The 22,489-nt window shown below is 38.0% G+C and overlaps 1 protein-coding gene across 1 annotated transcript in view; it reads right to left on the reverse strand.

The window, feature by feature from the left end:
• Positions 1 to 22,489, reverse strand: part of LOC150092621 (protein lap4-like) — a 737,075-nt gene that overhangs the window by 187,856 nt on the left and 526,730 nt on the right. The window contains exon 29 of the mRNA XM_090414245.1: positions 14,775 to 14,993. Coding sequence (XP_090270371.1) covers positions 14,775 to 14,993 — 219 coding nt within the window. The remainder of the gene's footprint in view (positions 1 to 14,774; positions 14,994 to 22,489) is intronic.

A 22,489-nucleotide genomic window follows, 5' to 3' on the forward strand; every position in this document is an offset into this window, starting at 1 on the left:
TTCAGCCCAACGGCCAAGAACACCTACTTAGCCCGCTAGAGGGCACCATCAGGACTGTTAGGAGAACAATAGCTTCATCTCTTCATTCCCAGTTTCTGTGTTGTAGTGCCTACGTGCACGTAACTTTTTTGTAAGTTCCTTTAGAAAATGGCAACGTGACGTTGCCGAAATATCGGAAAATATTTATTAAAGTTTAATTTAATTTATATCCTTAACTACGTTGTTCTATTCCTTAAGTGTTTTAATAATGCATAACCAACATATAAGCCTGTCTACGAGAATCAACATCATCCACGGAGATACAATCGCACGGAAGGCCCGCCAATAAGGTAAATTGAAATTGAAGCTGTCTAGACAATTAAATCGTCTAGCGTTCCTGAAACGCTGCCGGGATAATAAAGTAATCCCAAACTGTGTAAAATTTAAGCACCGGTTTGTGTCACAAAAAGCTCTCCAAATATATAACCGCGCTAGCTACGCGTTGCTACGCGAACAAATCACAAGCCACGCGGTCGCTCTTAGCGGACATTAACGAAGCTATTCGTGCCGTCGAAGATGAGCTTTCGCGAACTTTGGTCGATTTTACATAATGTCTCATGTACCGCTGCCGAAAAAGAATTTAAAAAAATACGAGGCCGACAGATGAAAAAGTTCGAAAAATTAAAAAAGAACTCTACTGTCTTTCCAAAACCTGCTACCAACACGGTAATCAACCTTTCTTCAGTCACCCTGAAGCCTGAAGCACTCAACGCGCTGTCACGTGGACACAACTTCGCCATTGCTCCCAATAAAATACCTAGTGAGGATATTATGATCCAGATCGAGCACGGAATCTGCCACCTTCCACATCAAGTCGCCAACAGTGTAAGACTGGATGTAGCCTGTGTCCTTTCCAAAGCAAGACCACCAAAAACCAACATATCAAACAAGGAATATAAAGCTCTACAGGAAATGAAGAATAATAAAGAATTAGTTATCACCAAAGCGGATAAGGGAAATGCAACTGTAGTACTTAACCAAAAGGACTACACAGGTAAGCTGAATGCTCTTCTATTAGATCGGGCCACTTACCTCCCTATCAATTACAATCCCACCAACTCTCAAATTAGAAAACTTTACAGGCTCCTTAAAAGAGTCACTTCTTGGCCTGTAGAAGTTACCAACAGATTAAAGCCGTTTAACTCTATACCCTCCCGTATTTACAGACTCCCAAAAATACACAAAGAAAATGTGCCATTACGTCCCATAGTGGATGGCATTGATTCCCCCACATACAAATTAGCGAAACATTTGGCCAAAGAGCACACACACTATACTGGCAACACACCATCACACATAAAAAACTCAGCCCATTTCAAAGCCAGCATAGAAAACCTTACACTCCAACAGACTGACATAATGGTCAGCTTTGATGTGTCCTCTTTATTTACAAATGTCCCACTCAAGGAAACTTTAGAGCTAATCCAAGCTAAATTTTCTCCCGATATCTCAGCCTTATTTCAGTTCACAATGAACTCAGGCTATTTCGTTTGGCAGGGAAAATTCTACAAACAAATAGAGGGGACAGCCATGGGTTCACCACTCTCCCCACCCTTGGCCAATTTCTTTATGGAGACCTTTGAAAAAAAAGCCTTAGCCTCTGCCCCACAAAAACCAACCATATGGCTTCGCTATGTTGATGATGTGTTCGCTATTTGGCCACATGGCTCTGAAACACTTCTTTCCTTCTTAACACACTTAAACAACCAACACCCCAGAATCAAATTCACTCTGGAAAAAGAGGAAAACAACAGCCTCCCTTTCCTAGACACACTAGTCACCCGCCAGCCTAATGGATCCTTGGTTTTCTCAGTTTACAGAAAACCCACCCATACAGGCAGATACATTTACCAACAATCCCCCCCCCCTCACAACAATATGGAGTAGTGAAAACACTATACAACAGGGCTAAACTAATCTGTTCAAACGACTTGGCCCTAAACACTGAACTAAATCACATCCTCAACACTTTCTCAGCCAATGGCTACCCCCCCCCCAAAAAATCCAAAAAATATTAGAACCTACAAACCACAAATCCCCCCCCCCCACAACAAGGATTACTCTAAATCCATCACCATTCCCTACATCCGAGGCACCTCGGAAAAGATTACCAAAATCTTAAAAAAGCATGACCTGACCTCCTGTTACAAACCTTACAGAAAATTGGCATCCCTTATCCGCTCCACTAAAGACCAACCACTTCCCCTAGACCTACCTGGTGTTTACCTGGTCCCTTGCAGTTGTAAACTGTCTTACTTTGGCCAAACAGGCAGGACAGCGAATATCAGAATTTCGGAACACAAGGACTACATCCGTTTTCACAAATACAGTCATTCTGGGCTTGCGGACCATGCTCTGGATACACGCCACAGAATACGGTGGAAGAAAGCTAGCAAATATAAATTTGAAAGACTCTTTATGGAATCAGCCTCAGCCCTAAGAAATTCTCCAAACCTCAACAAATTTGGTTGTATGCAACTGCCCCAAATTTGGGAGGCCTACATCGGCAGACCTTCAGCCCAACGGCCAAGAACACCTACTTAGTCCGCTAGAGGGCACCATCAGAACTGTTAGGAGAACAATAGCTTCATCTCTTCATTCCCGGTTTCTGTGTTGTAGTGCCTACGTGCACGTAACTTTTTTGTAAGTTCCTTTAGAAAATGGCAACGCGACGTTGCCGAAATATCGGAAAATATTTATTAAAGTTTAATTTAATTTATATCCTTAACTACGTTGTTCTATTCCTTAAGTGTTTTAATAATGCATAACCAACGTATAAGCCTGTCTACGAGAAACAAATAACTGTATGTTGCTTGTTAAATCCTTCCCAATATCATAAATGTACAGATTGAATAACAGTGGACCAAGCACTGATCTTTGTGGTACACCACTTTTTTTTTTTTTTTTTTTTTTTTTAATCTTTGTACTGGTTATGGGCAGTACTACCCTTACATCACGTCCAGACTTGATATAGGCCCTAAGCCTTTACAAGTGTTTTACCCTATGCCTGTTCTAGTTATCATCATAGTCATTCTCTGGTGGCAACGGCATGCCACCAGTGTGCCCTGTAGGGCCCTCAAGGAAAGAACTTTAATATCCTTCTGCGTAAGCCCAAGCTATTTTAAGTCCTTATAGCCATCTGCGCTCCATACGCCATGTAAAGAGATGGTGGCACTGGTAAACCTCAGAGTTGCCCCATGCTCCTCCTGTAGCATTCTAACTAGATCTTGGTTATTCTTGTAATAGGTTACCTTATTATTATGGCTATAGGCTAGTGGGCACCATGTTCCCATCACCTGGGCATCAACTATCCAAATGTCGCCATCTCTTTTAATCACTAAGTCTGGCTTACGCAAACCCGCAGATGTCCTATAATATGGTTCCACTGCAGTCTCCCAGTACTGGAAGCCAGCCCTACAGTTTGAGTCGTCATTACCCCATCGAGCTGTGCAGGCTCGAGTGGGCAGTGCACTGATCCTCGTCCTGATAAGGTCAATATACTCGAACCCAGGGAGGAGTCTGGTGCCATCCCTTACCCAATCATGCTGGGAAGGCACCAGATATGACTCTCTTAAAGGAGCACCATCTACAGAACAGTGCAGCAGAGATGCCCATCTCTTGTGTTCTGCAGGCACTGACTCAATTAAGGTACCTGGATAATGGGACCAGCCTTTAGCCCACCTAAAGTCTTCTTGTATTAATGGGCTATAGAAAGCCTCTCTGCAAATAGGGGAAAAGAGATAGTTCTAACTTTGCGATTCTGGACAGCCGCAGGCATGGAATCAGCCATCTAAATGATGGAACCATGAGCCCGCCGTCCTTCACACTTGCGTGGAAATATGCGGTAGGGGTGTCAGGTGACAATTGGAGCCATGATCTCATGGCTGAATGGATAGCCCTCTCCATTCAAGACAGTACTGAGATATATGTCCTGCCAAGCACCAACTTCGGATAAAAGTGAGGTAGGAGATAGTGGGAAAAAAGAAACAGTCTTTTCTGGGGATTCAGAGGAGATTTCCTTAAAGAAGCGATCCCAGCTTCTAGGATAGATGGGACAGAAGACCTTCTCTTTGGGGTGAACATGATACCAAGGTATCTCCACTCTTCCAGGATGGTCAAAGCATGCAACGGCCTCCCATGCAGGGAAAACTCTATAGTCTCGACCTTAAGCTTCTTGTCATGCCCAGAGGGGACAAGAGCTAGAGCAGGACTTCTCTACATTAATAGAAAGGTCTAGAATAGAGAAAAAAGTCAATTGTCCAGTCAAGGAGTTCCTACAAGCCTACCTTAGTAGATGCTACAAGAATAAGATCGTATGCAAAGGCCATAGCATTAAAGAAAGAAGCGCCTAGAGAGTAGGAAGACTCTTCACTCTCTTCCTATATTGCTATGAAGAGAGTGAAGAAACTCATCTATGATGCAGTTAAAGAAAAGGGGAGATAGAGGATCACCCTGGCGAACATCTATTCCCGCACTGCGGGAATAGATGTTGCACGGGACCCTGTAGTGATAGTGATGGAGCTACCCAAGAGTAGCTCCATAACAAGGAAAGAAAGGGTTCTGGACATCCAGCAATAGACAGCACTCGAAGGAGAGCAGGAAGGGAGATGCTATTAAACCTTGCAGGCTCAGATTCCCCGTATACCGCTTTTTGATATCTGTCAGTCACCATCTTCTTATCCATGCAGGTCAGAATCACTCAATTTCTCAGAATTATATTTAATTAACTTAGATTCATTTGAAAAGCTTCTAAAATCATTTGCACAATGTGGAAGAATGTGCTTCCAAACAGATTGCTTATTGCCAGCAGTAATTTCAATCGACTTTATAACCAAGCTGAGATTTCTCTGATTTGGCTAGAAGAGTCTTGAAAGGCATTCGATTCCAAAAAAGGTGGGTTTGACATTAAATATTTGTTGGTCACAATAGCCCCCTTCTTCCAGAATTTTCTTCAAAATCTCTGGAAGAAGATAATTTGCAGCCACCTCCTTATCTTCACTTGCAGCTCTGCCTGTGATTAGAACATTATGTAGGCTATTTCTCTTTTTGAAACAATGGAATTCTTCTTTCCCATCTCTCTAATTCAATCATTATAATACTTGGATTTTGAGTGCATGCATGATGAACTCGAAGCAGTCTTACCTTTCTCTTTGTATTCAGCAGCTTTGCTTAAAATTACCCTTACAGTTGATATTCATCCATTTTGTATTCTTGTCCTATATTTGCTCTGGACTCACCTTGTTCATTTTTCTTTATTATTTCAAGTTTTTCTTCTAATGAGATTACTTTTCAAATCTTTTTCGCACTTCCACTTTTTTACTCACTAATTCTTTTACTTGTGATTAAAGGTTGGGAAAATACTTTAAAAAAAAGTAAAAAAAATTGCAAAGGAGGCACGACATATGATCATCAAAATGCTATGTAATTAGCAGACGACATAAATTTTGGCGGTAAATTTGGAACATACTGTACATGGAAATAGTGTAGTATGCCATTAAAAAATAACTTTGTAAAATATTTTAACTCGGTAACTAAATCATTTCATCCTAGTGAGTGATTTTTTTAAAATAGTTAGCCATAAAAAATGTATAGGTAGAAAATTTTTAAAATCTGTAACATTTATTTTTAATATGTATTTAGGCACACTAATCGAATTTGAGTATAGAAAGAAAATGACGCACTAATCAGAGGCGCATTAATCGAGGGTTGCTGTATTATAGTGTATTAGTGTAGATTTTCATGTTTTTAGAGTATTAGTATATTTATTAATTTTTATTGTGATATTTATTGCAATGTTGTCAGCAAGGCATCAATGCGATGAACAATGCCGGCAAAGACCAAGTTGTCTGGCGATTTGAATTTGTGAGATATTATTCAGTGCCGTACATGTGAAATGTATGTGTCGAGAAAATTAAAGAACATGTGGAAGGAAATTGAAACTGGAGAGAGAGAGAGAGAGAATGTATTAAGTGCTTTAAAAGTGAGTGTCTGTTAGGTCACGAGAATGCAACAAATACCAACGATAAGATGGAAAACTATGTTAATAATGTCGAATGTACGGTCATGGAAATAGAGGAGAACAAAATGGATATCACTAAATTAATAGTGCGCTTAAATGTTATTCTTTATAGGACAAAGCACGAAATTGAAAAACTGTAGAAGCAGTAAGAGTAAAACAGGGCTGAAAAAAGAAAGAAATAGGTGATTCAAAAGAATAATAAAGACTAACCGAACAACAATAAAAACAAGTTAAGGAGAAAATTATGTATGGAGACTCAATAATCAAGGAATACTTAATGAAAGTATGACAAAATCGTGTTTCCCAGGAGCAAAAATTCACAATATTAGCCACGCCATCCAGATGTAAAAAGGTAAGTCGAAGGAAATGATTGTCTTAGTTGGTACCAATGATTTGAGAGGCAAGAAGTATTCTAGGAGGGAGGATGTAAAGGAGTTGTTAGAAAAGACAAAACTGAAGAGCGAGAAGGTGAAAATTGTAAGTCTCCTATCATGCTATGATAGAGGCAAACTGAGGAGGAGGGCATTGATAGCCAATAGGTCTATACACAGATTGTGCAAAAGGAATTATGTAGAATTTGTGGTCTCTTGTTTGATGGAAAGAAGGATTTGTACAATGCATATGGAGTGCATCTGAATGGTTTTGGTGTTAGGTGTCTGGAGAGAGTTTTGTTCACCAAGCATGTCGACATGCAAATTCAGGGAAACTTAAGCAACTAGGGTGAAAGCGAGTTTGTGTGAAGGCACCCATGAAGCGAGTGAGTGTGAGAATGACCAAGTGAAGAATTTAGTCTCTCAAGCAAAAATATTGAATAGGGTAGTCAATTCAGAAAGTAAAGGTGGGTGGGTGGGTGAATAAAAGGGTGTTGCCGTTTCTATATACTAATGCCAGAAGTATCAGGACAACAGGGAGGAGTTTTCAGCATTGATTAGTGCAACCTTGAGGGGACTAGAGGTGGGAGAATATTGGAACTGGTCATAGAATCAGAAGAGCTATCCATAACCAAGGTGACAACATTGCCTCCAATTGGTAAAAGTGACCATACGGTCTTGACTGGGAGATTGTAAAACATGCTTAGGAAGAAACTTATATCTGTATCATGGCATAAAACACTGCAGGGTAAGGATGTTAGTAGTACATGGGATATAGGTAAGGGTCATCTAGAGCAGGGATCCGTAACCTTTTCAGACTCGCGAGCCACATTCAACTTTTATTTTTAATAATTGGGCCACAAGAGTTTATTTAAGAGAAAATAGTGAGTGAAAAAAAAATACTTAAGTTATCAATTTTTATTATGTCAATCTTAAAAAACACAGAAATATTTAAAGAACGAGAGATGAAACAAGCATGAAAATGAAACATAATGAAAAATTATTATCACGTAAAAACAAAGTAACATAGTGTATCCATCACAATATATACATGTTTCCCTGCTTAATGTGACTTTTGTGATTGTTTTCCCTTAGCCAGATTATCTAGATCCGCTTTATAACCTGAGGTGCAAATTTGAATCAAAGCATGCAAATATTCATCAGTCGAGAAGAAATTTTATTTTTTCTAAAACTCATGGCAGAAAATGCTTATTCGCAAATGTAGGTGCTTCCAAATGCGACTATCATCTTTGCAAAACTGATTAATCCTTCAATTTTTTTTTTTTTTTTGGTAAGCATTGATCAATGTCGACATTAAAAGCATTCAAACATAATCATATTTCGATGCTATTTTAATGAAAATCCACGAATCTTGTTGAAAATTCCGTTTGTAAATCTTCAATAATACCAACAAAAGTTTCCTTTTGTTGTTATTCCCAACTTGCACAGGTGATATCACGAAGTATAGGTATAAAATTATTTTTAATTTATTATTCATATTATAAAATGTATTATTTAAATAATTCAGCATACGGGACACATGCCATGTAAGTATGGTCAACCTTTTATAGGCAGCCAAAAATGCACGTTTGGGCTGCATGCGGCCTGCCAGTTGCCGACCCCTCATCTAGAGCAAGCAGCATTAAATTGTATACCTAGGGTAAGGAGAGTTAATAGGGTAGCAGTTAGATGGATGAGTAATATCATTAAGCATGAGCTGCAGAAGAAAATGCTGTGGAGGGTATATAAAGAGAAAGGTGACCAGCATGGCAAGGAAGGCAAAATCAGATTATGATAAGAATTTAGCAGAGAAGGCCAAAGGAAATTCCCGGAAAAGTTCTTTCATTATGTGGCAAGTAAGAGGAAGAATGACTATGGAAAATTAACCTTAATGAGTGATGATGGCCATGAGGAGACAGAAGAAATAAAATAATTGAGTTACTGAGTGACCACTTTGCAGGCATATTCTTCCTAATTATTTATTTATTTACTTTATATGGTGAATCAATTGCCATGAGCCCCTTTTACAGGGAGGTACAGCACCACCTCAACCCCCCGCCCTATTTTTATCCAGGCTCAGAACTGTCATAGCTGACAATTCAGACCTATGGCTGGAGGGATTGTCTTAGGTATTCGTGGCTATATCCGTGTGTGTTCATGGGGGGGCCGGTTTGCAGGATGATAAACTATAGCTAAACTGGGGAGAAAAACCCTGCTGTCCATGCCCAAGACCGGCTAACTTGGCTCTGTCTGAGAAAGATCCTTAAGCTCCTCACGTCAGGGCAGGAATCGAACCCAGGACACTCCCAGGCATATGGTTGTGAAGCACATAGCCACTCAACCAACTGCACGGACACCTAGTGAAGTTACTGCTTTAACCTATGTGACAGATGCTAGTGTGGGAACAGAAGTGGGTGAATTGCAGGTTCTTCGGATATTGCAGAATCTCAATGTAAATACAGCTGAGAGATCAGGTGGGATATCAGCTAGGGTTTTACTAGAATGTGCAAGGGAACTGGTAATGCCTTTGACTAAGCTGTTTAATTTAAGTCTCAGCTCCAGTAGAGTTCCAAGGGAGTGGAAAAAGGGCAGAATTATTCCCTTGCATAAGAGAGTTTTTACGACTACAGTAGCAGATTATAGACCAATCAATATCTCAGGTGTAGTGGTAAAAGTACTAGAAAAATTGATAAAAAAGAGAATTCAAGAATGAGTAGATAAAAATATGATATTGTATGAGGGTCAGAATGACTCTAAAGTGTCGGTATTGCCTTAGTAATTTACTAACTTTTTATAAAAGAGCAACAGTGGTGTTGGATAAAGGAAACGGCTACACGATTTTGCAAAGGTATTTGACAAAATACCACATGGAACACTGTTACACAAATTAGAACAAATGGGAATGGATGTGACACTGGTTAAGTGGATAAGAGGGTGGCTGCTGAACAGATATCAAAAAGTGGTATATAGAGGGGCAGAATCGAAGCAAAAACAGGTGACTAGTGATATGCCACAAGGTTCGGTACAGTTCAGACCATTGTGTGTTTAATTTGTTTTATCTGTTTTGTTTTATTTGTTTAATCTGTTTAATTTGTACATAAATAATATAGGAAATAACCTGAGAGGAAATGTTCAGTTGTTTGCTGATGTGAAGAGCTTGTAGGATGATTTAAATAGGCTGTCAGTATGATCAAAAGTTAATGGATGTCAGTTTACTGTCGAGAAATGTACAATCAACCCTCCTATAACGCGATTAATTCGTACCGCGTTATATGGAAACCGTGTTATAAGAAACTCAGATTTAACGTGCAAACCAGGTTAATTCGTGCCACGTTATGTGGAAACTGTATACCGCGTTATATGGAAACCGCGAAATAAGAAACTCAGAATTAGTACGAATCAGATTGATTTGGGAACCGCGTTGAATGGGAACCGCGTTGAGTGAAACTCGGAAGTAAGTAAAATCGCTTGTTAATCAGTTTGATTCGTTCTGCGTTGTATGAAAATTGCATTCTCAGAGCATTAAGTTATGGTGCATACGGTTGTGGAAAAAATTTTACAAACACAAAAGGCAAGATAATATGTTAAGTACATATTATTGAATAATAATATATTGATATTATTATTCAATAATACTTTATTCAATAATAATAATAATAATATTGAATAATACTTTATTGAATCGAAGAGTTCATACAAGGAAATGATAAAAAAAAATCAAACTAAAACTAAACTAAACTAAAAAACTGTTTTCCAACAAAACCAAGAAAATTATGTAAAATTGCGTAACATAATTTCATGTGTATTGAACGCTTTTAACACTCATCCTCGCTTTCAAATATGAGTGGCCTAACTCTTCGTCTTTTAATGGGCCAAATGTCTTCCTCACTTGACAAATCTTCATGTTGATTTTCAATCGTAGCTTTTTTTTTCTAACTGTACTAAAACCTCTCTATACGGAGCTAAGCAGTTTCTTAACTCTCTTTTAAACTTTGCGCTGCGACATTATGCAAACCTGGGGTTAACAATTATTTTATTATTATTGTATTACAACAAATAAAAAATATTACCTACAGTATTGTGTAATGTTGTCCAATTACGATAACACAAATTAAGCGAGCAAAAGGCACTTTATTGAACACTAATCGTGATATGTACATCTGCACGGATTTACAGACAGTTTCCTACTAAGTTGCACTTAAAATTGATGACAAAAGTGGGTGGTTGCAACAGCGAAAGTTCGGCAGCGCTATTGGATAAAAAAATTCACGCAAATACGCAACAGCCAATCATACGGTCTATTTTAAGCATTAAAACAGAGCACTGTGAACAATCTCGCATCGTTTCTTCGCTTATAGGGGAATTCCCTGATAACTGAAATTGGAAAATGGTGATGTACCTTCACCAAAAAGAAGGGAATTCCCCGTTAATTTCAACTGTAAAAATTTAACACATAGATAAATTCATGCTATAGAGAATCTTCTTAAACCAATTAAGTTGATGGAATGTTGTTGAACGGAAACCGCGTTATAAGAGTACCACGTTATAGGAGGGCTGTCGCAATTTTGGCTCCGCGTTATATGGAAACCGTGTTATAAGAGTACCGCGTTGTAGGAGGGTTGACTGTAATTGTAAAGAAATGTATTGTAATTGTAAAGTTATGCATTTTGGGATAAATAGATTACAAGACATGTATCACATTGATGGCACTGTACTCCAGGAAATAGATGAAGCTAGAAATTTAGGGATGTTGTAGACAGAGTTACAGTTTAGAGGGCACTGCTAAGGTAGCCCATAGGATTATTTGGCTAGTGAAGAACACATTAACAAGTAGAAATATAAATTAAAGATACCAAGAAATTATATACTTGGTTTAATCCTTTAACCAAGTGTAAGCAAACAAAGTTTTGCCTGAAGTATTTTCAGGAGTGGGGCAACTCGTGGTAAAGGTGGTATGACTTCATATCACTTGCCTTAGTATCCCATAATGCAAACTCCTTGAGGACATGAATAACACTATGCATTATATATATATATATATATATGGTAATCCATATGGTTATCCACTATGTTGAAGTTCTTACTCTTTGTCACAATCAAATATATTGCATTCTGTTATTATGGTGATTGACCAATTATTAAAATTCACAAGCTACTGTAAAATATAACAACACCATATATAACGTATTATAACAAAATTGATCTTAAGAGGTTTCTTTCACTTGGTTATAAATTAAAGATGCCAAGAAATTCATAAGCTTAATGGTATAACTAACACCAAGAGTTAAAAATACATTAATTAAACTCACTATTTCACTAGTTTTATACCCAGCATCGTCAGAGAAGAGCCATTAGGAATGATAATTGTGACAGACACACACAGCACTAAACCAGATAATTGTAGAAACAATTTATATTGTAACTAACACCTAATGTCATTATGTGGTGCCTTCTCTGGATCAGGTAACTACAAAGTTAATTCAGAGAAGTTTGACTATTACATATTAATTAAATGATAGTCTCCCAGTTATTTGGGAAATTAATTCAACCATACTTGTTGAGGTTGGGAGAGTGCTTCCAAGAAATTATATACTTTCATAGCTGATGCTGATTCTAAGAATAGCCTCTCAGACCTGAAACAACTTGTATGTAATAACGGTATGTTTTCTCTATCTGATCCTATGTGAAAGAGTATCCAGAGCATGGTCTGCCAATCCAGACTTGCGATAGTGATGATCTCAGATGTAATTTTTATGTTCTTCAAGGCATATGATAATAGATCTACTAGTCTGTCCAAAGTGGACAAAATTGCAGAGGCACAAGGAACTTTATACACTTCAGGATGTTCAAGAGGATGTAGTCGATCTTTAGGAGAACATATAAAAGTAGCTAGTTGAAAGAAAGGTTAGAAAGTGATATTGAGATCATATTTACAAAGACTCAGGCTATTTTTTCTGATGTACCCTTAACATATGGAATGGGAATGGTTTTGCTGTGATCCTATGTGTTGGAAGGATGGGGGGGCATGTAATATCTTATCTATTTTATACTAGACGTAGCCATTCGCTAAAAAGGTGTTGCAAAGGTCCCAAAGGATGGTGGGTAAGAGTTTTGACGATGTTGTCATACTGTTGGAAAAGGTGGTGGTGTGACTGTTTCTGTAAATACCTACCAGTATGAGTGGGTTTTCTATGGGTAGAGAAGAATAATGAGCCATTAGGAAGTCACATTGCTAGTGTATCTAAAACGAGGAGACTATTGTTACTTTCTTTTTCTATGGTGAAGTTTAGTTTAGGATGTTGGCAGTCAAGATACACCAAAAATGTATCTAATGTGTCTGGATCATGAGGCCAAACTGTTGTTTTTGTGTTTGTGTGGCTGTGTTGAGAGCTTGGTTTTCAAAATGCCCCATATAGTGGTTTGCTGAGGGGGGGGGGGGAGAGACCTATAGCAGTCCCATCTAGCTGCTTGTATATTTTTCCTTTCCACAGGAAATAACCTACATGTATGATGAATCTGAATAATTCAATTATTTCGGGGGAAAGGGGGAGGGTTAAGGCACATTAATGAAAAGTGAGATAATATCAAAACTGACCATGTCAGAATCTGTCAGAGTGAAATTTTCTATTAATGTTTTAAAGTGTAAAAAATTTTTAATAGATGAGGGACAGTTCTTTATACTTTAAAACATTAATAAAAAATTTAACTCTGACAGATTCTGAAATCATGGTCAGTTTTTATATCACTTTTCATTAATATGCCTTTGACAGAGACTCTTGACCTTATTATGCCATCCCCCCCCCCCCCTCCTGATATAACTGAATTATTCAGATTTACCATGCATACAAGTTATTTCTTGTGCAAAGGAAAAATATACAAGCAGTTAGATGGGATTGCTATGGGTCCCCCCCCCCCCCCACACAGCAAACTTATATAGAGCATTTTGAAAACCAGGCTCTCGATACAGCTACACCAAACCCATTGGTTTGGCTGCACTATGCCAATGATGTGTTTGTCATTTGGCCTCATGGTCCAGACACAATAGATACATTTTTGGTGCATCTTAACTGCCAACATCCTAAAATAAATTTCACCATAGAAAACAAAAGTAATAATACTCTCTCTTTTTGAGATACACTAGTGGCATGACTTCCTAATGGTTCATTATCCTTCTCTATCTACAGAAATGTCACTCATGCTGGTAGGTATTTACATAAACAATCCCACCACCACCTTTCCCAACAGTATGGTATCGTGAAGACACCTACTCAAGCTATTTGTTCAAATGACACAGACCTTGAAACTGAACTTAAGGACCTTTGCAAAAGCTTTTCAGCCAATGGAAATATTTCATGCACCCAACATGTAGGATCACAGCAAAACCATTCCCATTCCATATGTTAAGGGAACATTAGAAAAAATAGCTAAAGTTCTTAGCAAATATGATCTCCATACCACTTTCAAACCTTTCGTTCAACTAGCAACTTTTATACGTTCTCCTAAAGATCAATTACATCCTCCTGAACATCCAAAAGTGTATAAAGTTATAAAGTTCCTTTTGCCTGCAAGTTAGTCTACTTTGGACAGACTGGTAGATCAGTTAACATATGCCTTGAAGAACATAAAAATTACATCCGAGATCATCTGTATGGCAAGCCAGGATTGGCAGACCATGATCTGGATATTCCTTCACATAGGATCGGATGGAGAAAAACATCTTTATTCCATTGAAGTCGTTACATGTCTGAAAGGTTATTCTTAGAATCAGCATCAGCTATGAAGCATCACCATCCCAACCTCAACAAGTATGGCCGTATTAATTTATCAAAGATGTGGGAGACTATCATTTTAAGACCTAACAGCCGGACTTCTTTGAATTAACTTTGTAGTTATCTGACCAACACAGGGCACCATATACTGACATTAGGTGTCAATTACAATCTAAATTGTTTCTACAATTACCTGGTTTAGTGCTGTGTGCATGTCACAGTTATCGTTGTGCTCTGATGATACTGGGTAGAAAACCAGTAAAACATTACTGAGTTTAATAATATAATTTTCCTCTTGGTGTTAGTTATACTGTTAAGTTTTATTATGGATAATGAACAACACCTAAACCTTTCTTTATGAATACAATAAAATTATATTCTTGTTTAATCTTACTGTAAGCAAAGTTTGTGGGTGGAGATACTTCACAAACTTTATTTGTGTACACTTGGATAGAGGATTAAACAAGAATATAATTTCTTGCCATCTTTAATTAAAAATATATATTTCTCATACATACATACACACACACACACACACTTTTTTTTAAAGCATCAGAATGTAAATCGTTGTCTCACCTGTCTCACATTTTCTGAAATTTCATCTTCTTTGTCTAATGAAGATGAAGATGTGAAGGTTTTCATACTTTCCGGTGAAATTTTTCCAGATGCTACTTGAATTTCTACTTCAGCTGGATCATACCCATCACAAACTAAAAGGTGTATTGTATCTCCAGTGCTTCGGAGTGCATGAATTGCTTCTTGATGAGATGCTCCAAGTAATGATGTATCATTTACCTTAGAGAGAGAGAGAAAAATCAATACAAGATTGCTTCATTTGGAGCTGCTATATATCTGAATTTCAGCAGAAATACAGTTTACTAGTAAAAAAAAATTTCTTAGTTGCAACTTCATGATAATGGGATTGGTGAAGTCAGCAGTGCAGGTTATATCAACTAGATCAGGGATGTTCAATTTACTATCAACCACCACTGTATGATCACTTGTATTATAAAGTTCATTTCATGATTAGAATAAATTTCTTTTTAGAATTATATGAAGTCCTGGATCATAGAAATGAAGTGATCAGGATATGTACATTTCAATGACAAGTTGCTGAATGATTGAAACCACAGTGTACAAATGAGAATGAAAAATATTTAATTAGCATGAATGATTTCTAATAACTAAATCAGCATAATTTATTTTTTTTATAAGTTTTACATCACAAAATACTGCATACACGTTTGGTTTTAAAAAACATTGCTGTACCTGGATTGTTTTACAGATGCAGACGGCAAGTCTGTATTTTGCATTGCTCTTAATATATCAGTCAAATTTAAAATGATTTACTGTACAGTACATATTTTTGTCCTCAAAAATGTACAGAAAGAAGTAGAAAGGAATAAAATTTGAAGAGAAACATGAAATGTCTTTCACAGATTTGGAAAGAAAGTGATGGACTTGCCTGAAGTTTCAGTTGTACCATTCTATGATAAACACCATCTTAAAGAATAAACAAAAAGTTTATATCATTATACTTCAAACTTTATTTCCAGGAAAGTAACTCCAAATCACGACAACAGAACCTATGAGAAATCTGAGTTAAATTCTAAACTGCTTGCTTACTTCTAGAACCCAATTAGGCCATAAGAGTAGGAGGTGTGCTGTAATGTCAGTGATCATTTTGAATTGCTTGCCTGGTTTAAATGAAAATTAGCATATGCTAAAAATGAACTTTTTTTTTTGACAAAAACATAAAAAAATAAGTAAAATTAAAGTTCATAATTAATGTAACATTACAGCCTAAAGAAAAGGTCTGTACAAATAAAAGCAGTGGTTAAAGTGCACAACACAAAAAATAGAAACATATTTTTATAGTCATGCCTCCATAGCGCAATTGGAAGAAAGACAGTACATTGCGCCCTTCGATTGGAAAAGGCCTAAGTTTGATTCTCGTTATGACGGGAGGAATCTTTATATATGGACGATTTTCAATCGAAGGTGAGCTAGCCGATCTCATACGGAGGTAGCAGGGTTTTTTCTCCCAGAAACTCGGGTTTTACATCCCGCATACAGACAAATCAGCCCTTCAGAACACACGCAATTTACAGACAAAAAAAATACTATCTGTGGTGGTGGGCAGTAGATGGTGATGATTGGTAATAGAGGTTCGGTGTAGACAGAGAGTTGTACAATAGGTGTCCTCCCGCGATGAGTCTTCGGACTCCTTGGAGGTGTCACGAAAAATAATGATAATAATCATCAGCAATTATGGCTACAGAGCACTGAGTCAATATATGAAAGAATAAACCCTAACAGCATATAAAATAAAGTATCTAAAAAGATGATTGTTATCAAATCTAGGCATATATCAAAAATATCGTACAGAATCCAATTTTAAAGATTACATACCAAATATATCTGAGAAATCTGATTAAATTTGCCTGAGGAAAAAAGACTCAAGTAAATTACTAAAAGTAGTGAAATAATTACTGCATTTGTTAAAGTAATGAGGACAGGCTCTTAAAATATGAATAATTAAAACGATTAATAATATTTACACACACACATGAATATCATCACTTAAACAGGAAGAAGTACACAAAATAAAGCATTATCCATGTGGAGAACAACTTCCTCTCTATGAACTCTGTACAGACTGGACTGCCACATTTTAATTTCAGGCTTAATTTTGTATACCTCATTATTGGTCTCTCTGTTCTATGATCTTTGCTAGTATGATATTAATTTTTACCTAATAATCTTCCTGTAACAAGTCTAGGTGAGAGAGAGATGACAGTATCTAAAGAAACAAACTAACTTAGCTGAAGCATCTGCAGCTAGAATTCCACTGATCCCAAAGTGGCTTGGGGCCCACCAAAGAGTATACTGATGTGAGCCTTCTCAAAACTAACAGAGAATTTAATGAGTCAGTGTATATGATGCACCTCTGGTGGCATTTCATTTTTACATATGTATAATTGATACATTCAAGTGGCAGCTGATTAGACATGTGGTCTGGGAAAAGAATAGGGAGGGGGGGGGAAGAGAGAGAGACCCACTAAACTGATTTTTTGCTCTCTGCTGATCAATACAAAATTAGATTATTCTACCGTGTGTTCAAAAGAGCTATCTGTAAAAGAGAAATGGGTTGAATGTTTCTAAACTCACATAAACAGAAACTACATGATGGAACACAGCTGCAACAAGATGATAGCATGTTTAGAGACATTCATGCAATCTTGCCTACAGGAATGTCTAGAGTTTGTTAATTCTTTTTTTATATGTAGCCCAAAGGGACAGAGTCATCTGACATGTTATTAAGTTTTCTCAATATTTGGATAAAATCTACTTACTTGTCCACATATGATGATTGATCTGGTGGGAATTTTATTTTAGCAGCATACTGCAGACATGTCAGCAAAGTGTAAATGGTGGGTCACCTGCTTCAATGCAAAGGCTCCAGTTGTCACTCTAACTGCTTGGTGCTCATGGACAAGAACTAACTCATTAAGACTCAACTTGGAACACAATTGATTGTTGATCAGCTAATTGCTTGATGGAGATGGAGCAAAAAACACTGGTCTGCACCCAGGAGATGGAAGATGATATGAAGGATGTTCATCTATCCCAGTCAGAGGATGAGTCTCAATAGATTGCTATATGGCGACTGTTCTAAGCACGACACGAGTACCTACAAGGTACTCATAGAAGGATATAGGGGATACTGTATATTGGGGAGCTGGAATAGATGGAGGGCATTTAACCATTGTCAGTTATGCATGCATTGGAGGCCAAATGTGAAGCCAAGAGATTGGCTTTTTCGGTGGGTGATGATGATGCAATAGAGCCATCTGGCATGACAGGGGTGGGATTAATGTTGGGCAAAAGTTATGACCAACCTTTGGTAAGAGACCAAAAGACTTAGCTGCCATTTGGGGAAGCTGCAAGTTTACTACTTTTTGCTCTTTCAAACTCTGTTTTGGAAGCACTGCTAGTTTTCTTGCATCTATTTTGGGCTTGGGTATAGGCACTAAATAAAAATATCAGGAGAAACCTCAGAGGAATTCCCAGTAAAGAAGGGTGTCAGACAAGGTTATGTTCTTTCTCCTATATTGTTTAACCTTTATACTGAAAATATCTTCCAGCAATTAGAAGAATTTAAAGGAGTCAGCATAGGAGAGAGAAATATAAATAACTTAAGATATGCAGACAATACAGTATACAGTACTCCTGGATGAAAATAAAAAAGATCTTCAAAACCTACTAGAAGGGATGCTGAAACTAAGTGTAAAATATGGACTTAATTTCAACTTCAAAAAAAAAAAACCAAAACCATGCTGGTAACAAGAGAAAATGGGAAAATACCCAATATAAATATTAAGATTAGAGGAAATAGCTTAGATCAAGTAGAGAATTATATATATTTGGATCAACCAATAACTGAGAATGGAAAGTGTGATAAAAAAAGTATTAAGAAGAATAGAAACTGCTAGATCAGCCTTCATTAGCATGAAAAACATTCTGCCTTAAGGGAAATTCACACAAAAACAAGAATTGGGCTGTCCAAATGCTACATATGGTCAACACTGCTATATGGAGCAGAAACCTGGACAATATCAAAATATTGTGAAAATAAACTAAAAGCCTTTGAGATGTGGATCCTCAGAAAAATCCTTAGAGTCCCATGAACTGCCAAAAAAACTAATTTAGAAATATTAGAGATGACTGGAGAAGATGAGACTCTGTTGAAAACCATTAAGAAAAGGAAAACCACCTACCTATGATCACATACTAAGGCATGAATCCCTACAAAAAACACTATACAAGGAAAGAGAAGAAGAGGAAGACAAAGAACAGATTGGATGGGAAATATTAAGGACTGGACCTTTTTGTCTTATGAAGAACGTAAAAGAGAAACACAAAACCGTACATGGTGGAAGCTCATGGTAGTCAACCTCCTGGAAGGAGATGACATCTGACAAGACATAGGCACTAAAGGAGGATGGGGGGGGTTCTTGATGTAAGCCAGTTGTGGTATGCTTGACTTTTCATTTGTACAGCCTTGGCACATCTTTTGGAGAACCAGGGTTTAGTTAGGGGACGGCAGTTTAGAGGAGCGTGGGGAATGTATGTTTCCATGCCAATGAGGATTACTTTGGTGATACGTTTGGTGCTTATGTTTGGATTGGAAGACAGGAAACAATGGTCCAACCAAGGGAATGAGGCATAGAAGTCATGGAGGCTGTTCCACTTGGTACTGTTATAGTACCAAACTATTCTTGTATGGGAGTGGCTGTGTAAGTGTTGTTGCATGGGGGGAGGAAGAGGAGACGAGTACTAGATTGTGATTGGAATTACCCATGGAGCTCAGTACATTTACTGCGTATTTGGAAGGGTCATTGGTGAGGAAGAGATTTAGGATGTTTGGGGAGGGTTCAGGCTATCTGTTATTCTGGTTGGCACATGAACAATTTGTGTAAGGTTGTTAGCGATGGCAAATTTTTCAGCATCTCTGTCTGCAAGATCTTGAGGAGGAAAGACAGTTAGTGTTATAGACATTAAAATCTCCTAGGGAGATGATTTTGCTGTTAGGAAAGTGGGACTGGAGAAAATCAATTTTCAAGGAGAGGAAATTAAAGAGCTCAGGGTGGTTGGTGGCATTAGGGAAGTGATAGGGAAATTAACTGAATTTGACTGAGTGGAGAAAGGATATTTTCAACCATAGTAGACCAAAATTGAGCCATTCTGGGTTAGGTGCTCTTTAGCAAGGTATTTCAGAGCAGATATATGTGCAGATGCCACCCTTGAGACAAAATGAGTGTAGTTTGTAGTAGAGTGTAATTTGAAAGGTTGAAATGAATAGTGCTGGGGGGGGGGTGAGATTTGAGTTTCTTTCAAAATGAGTAAGTGAGGTTTTATAGACTGAAGATGGTAATGAAGACTATTAAAGTTGGAGTTGAGGCCACGGATGTTAGTGAAACGGATGTGCAAGGTTCTGTGAGGCATATATTTGACCACAATCTTGCACATTTCCTATACTGGTCTCCATGGTGGCTACTAGTGGTGTCACTTCAGTTTTGCACTAATTTAACTTGTTTGTAGTCAATGATCCAACTGTTGTCTACATTCTGGCGTTTTGCTTCAAGTTGTCTTCAAAGATTATGCCTTTGTTCTCTCTGGGCAAATGTTAAGTCAGGTCGAGCATGTATGTGCAATTCAGGGCAAGTGTACTTGAACTTGTTATTAATCACTGCTATTAATTTGAATGTGCTTGTCAGTGTGTCACAGGTCACTTTTACGAGACATGGAAAGATCATTCTGTCCTTTTATTTATGGGTCCGAAATTATGGCACCTGATGATATATCTGGGATTGAAGTTGTTCTCCAGCTAATTTGCTGGTCTTCTTTTAAGGATTTACAATTTTCCGTCAGAAAGTTCAAAATAAGAGCGTTGAGTCTCTTTTTTCCGACCTTGATCAAGTTGTACCACCGATGCAATTAGGATGCAGATTTCATTAGCACACAAAGGTGCATTTGCGTTGTGGGGATCATCACTGAGTAGCTCGAGCTTCGCTTCCAGCATTCAGATTTTGGAAGAGAAGGTTTTGATCATAGTATTAACTGGTAATTAATTTACAGAATTAACAACGCATATAAAGTATATTAATTAAAGATAACTTTAATGAATCACTTCTATATTTCGGCAATGTCACATTGCCATCTTCAGGAACATAAAGATATGGTATGTGCACTAAGGAACTAACAAAGCAAATGAGGAAGAAAGTAAGAAACTAATTTTGTTCCTAAAGTCCTAATGGTGCCCTCTTGCGGGCTAATTTGGTAGTCTTGGCAGTTGGGCTGAAGTTCTCATAATGAAAGTCTCCCAAATTTGGGGCAGTTTCATGCACCCAAATTTGTTGAGGTTAGGAACGTTTTTTAGAGCTGCTGAAGATTCTTTGAATAATCTTTCACACTCACACTCCAACAAAACCTCACACTCCAACACACTGACATAATGGTCAGTTTTGACGTCTCCTCCCTATTCACTAATGTCCCACTCAAAGAAACCCTTGAGCTCATCCAAGCCAAGTTTCCTCCCGATATCTCAGCCCTATTTCAGTTCACAATGAACTCAGGCTATTTCGTTTGGCAAGGAAAGTTCTACAAACAGATAGAGGGGACAGCCATGGGTTCACCACTCTCCCCACCCTTGGCCAATTTCTTTATGGAGACATTTGAAGAGAAAGCCTTAAACTTCGCCCCACAAAAACCCACTATTTGGCTTCGTTATGTGGATGATGTGTTTGCTATTTGGCCACATGGCTCAGACACACTCCACTCCTTCCTAACACACTTAAACAACCAACATCCCAGAGTCCAGTTCACCTTAGAAAAAGAGGAAAACAACACCCTCCCCTTCCTAGACACTTTAATCACCCGCCAGCTTGATGGATCTTTGGTTTTCTCTGTTTACAGAAAACCCACCCACACTGGCAGACACATTCACCAGCAATCCCCCCCCCTCACAACAATATGGGGTGATAAAAACACTATATAACAGGGCAAAATTAATCTGCTCAGATGACAAGGCTCTGACTATGGAACTAAACCACATCCTGAACACTTTCTTAGCCAATGGCTATAACCCCAAAAAAAATCCAAAAAATACTAAAACCTGCAAACCACAACCCCCCTCCCCCCCTCCACAATAAAGACTACACCAAGTCTATCACTATCCCCTACATCCAGGGCACCTCTGAAAAAATAACTAATATCCTCAAAAAATATGACCTTACTTCCTGTTACAGACCGTATAAAAAGTTGGCATCCCTTATCCGCTCTACCAACGACCAACCACTTCCCCTAGACCTACCTGGTGTATACCAGGTCCCTTGCAGCTGCAAACTGTCCTACTTTGGCCAAACAGGCAGAACAACAAATATCAGGATTTCAGAACACCAAGACTACATCCGGTTTCACCAGTACAGCCGCTCTGGGCTGGCAGACCATGCCTTAGATACCCACCATAAAATTTGTTGGAAGAAAACAAAAATAATCCATCGCAGCAAGTTTAAATACGAAAGATTATTCAAAGAATCTTCAGCAGCTCTAAAAAACGTTCCTAACCTCAACAAATTTGGGTGCATGAAACTGCCCCAAATTTGGGAGACTTTCATTATGAGAACTTCAGCCCAACTGCCAAGACTACCAAATTAGCCCGCAAGAGGGCACCATTAGGACTTTAGGAACAAAATTAGTTTCTTACTTTCTTCCTCATTTGCTTTGTT

The sequence above is a fragment of the Typopeltis vanoorti genome, chromosome 25 (assembly GCF_054136105.1).
Source record: "Typopeltis vanoorti isolate ZY-2024b chromosome 25, IOZ_Tvanoo_1.0, whole genome shotgun sequence".
NCBI classification, from domain to species: domain Eukaryota; kingdom Metazoa; phylum Arthropoda; class Arachnida; order Uropygi; family Thelyphonidae; genus Typopeltis; species Typopeltis vanoorti.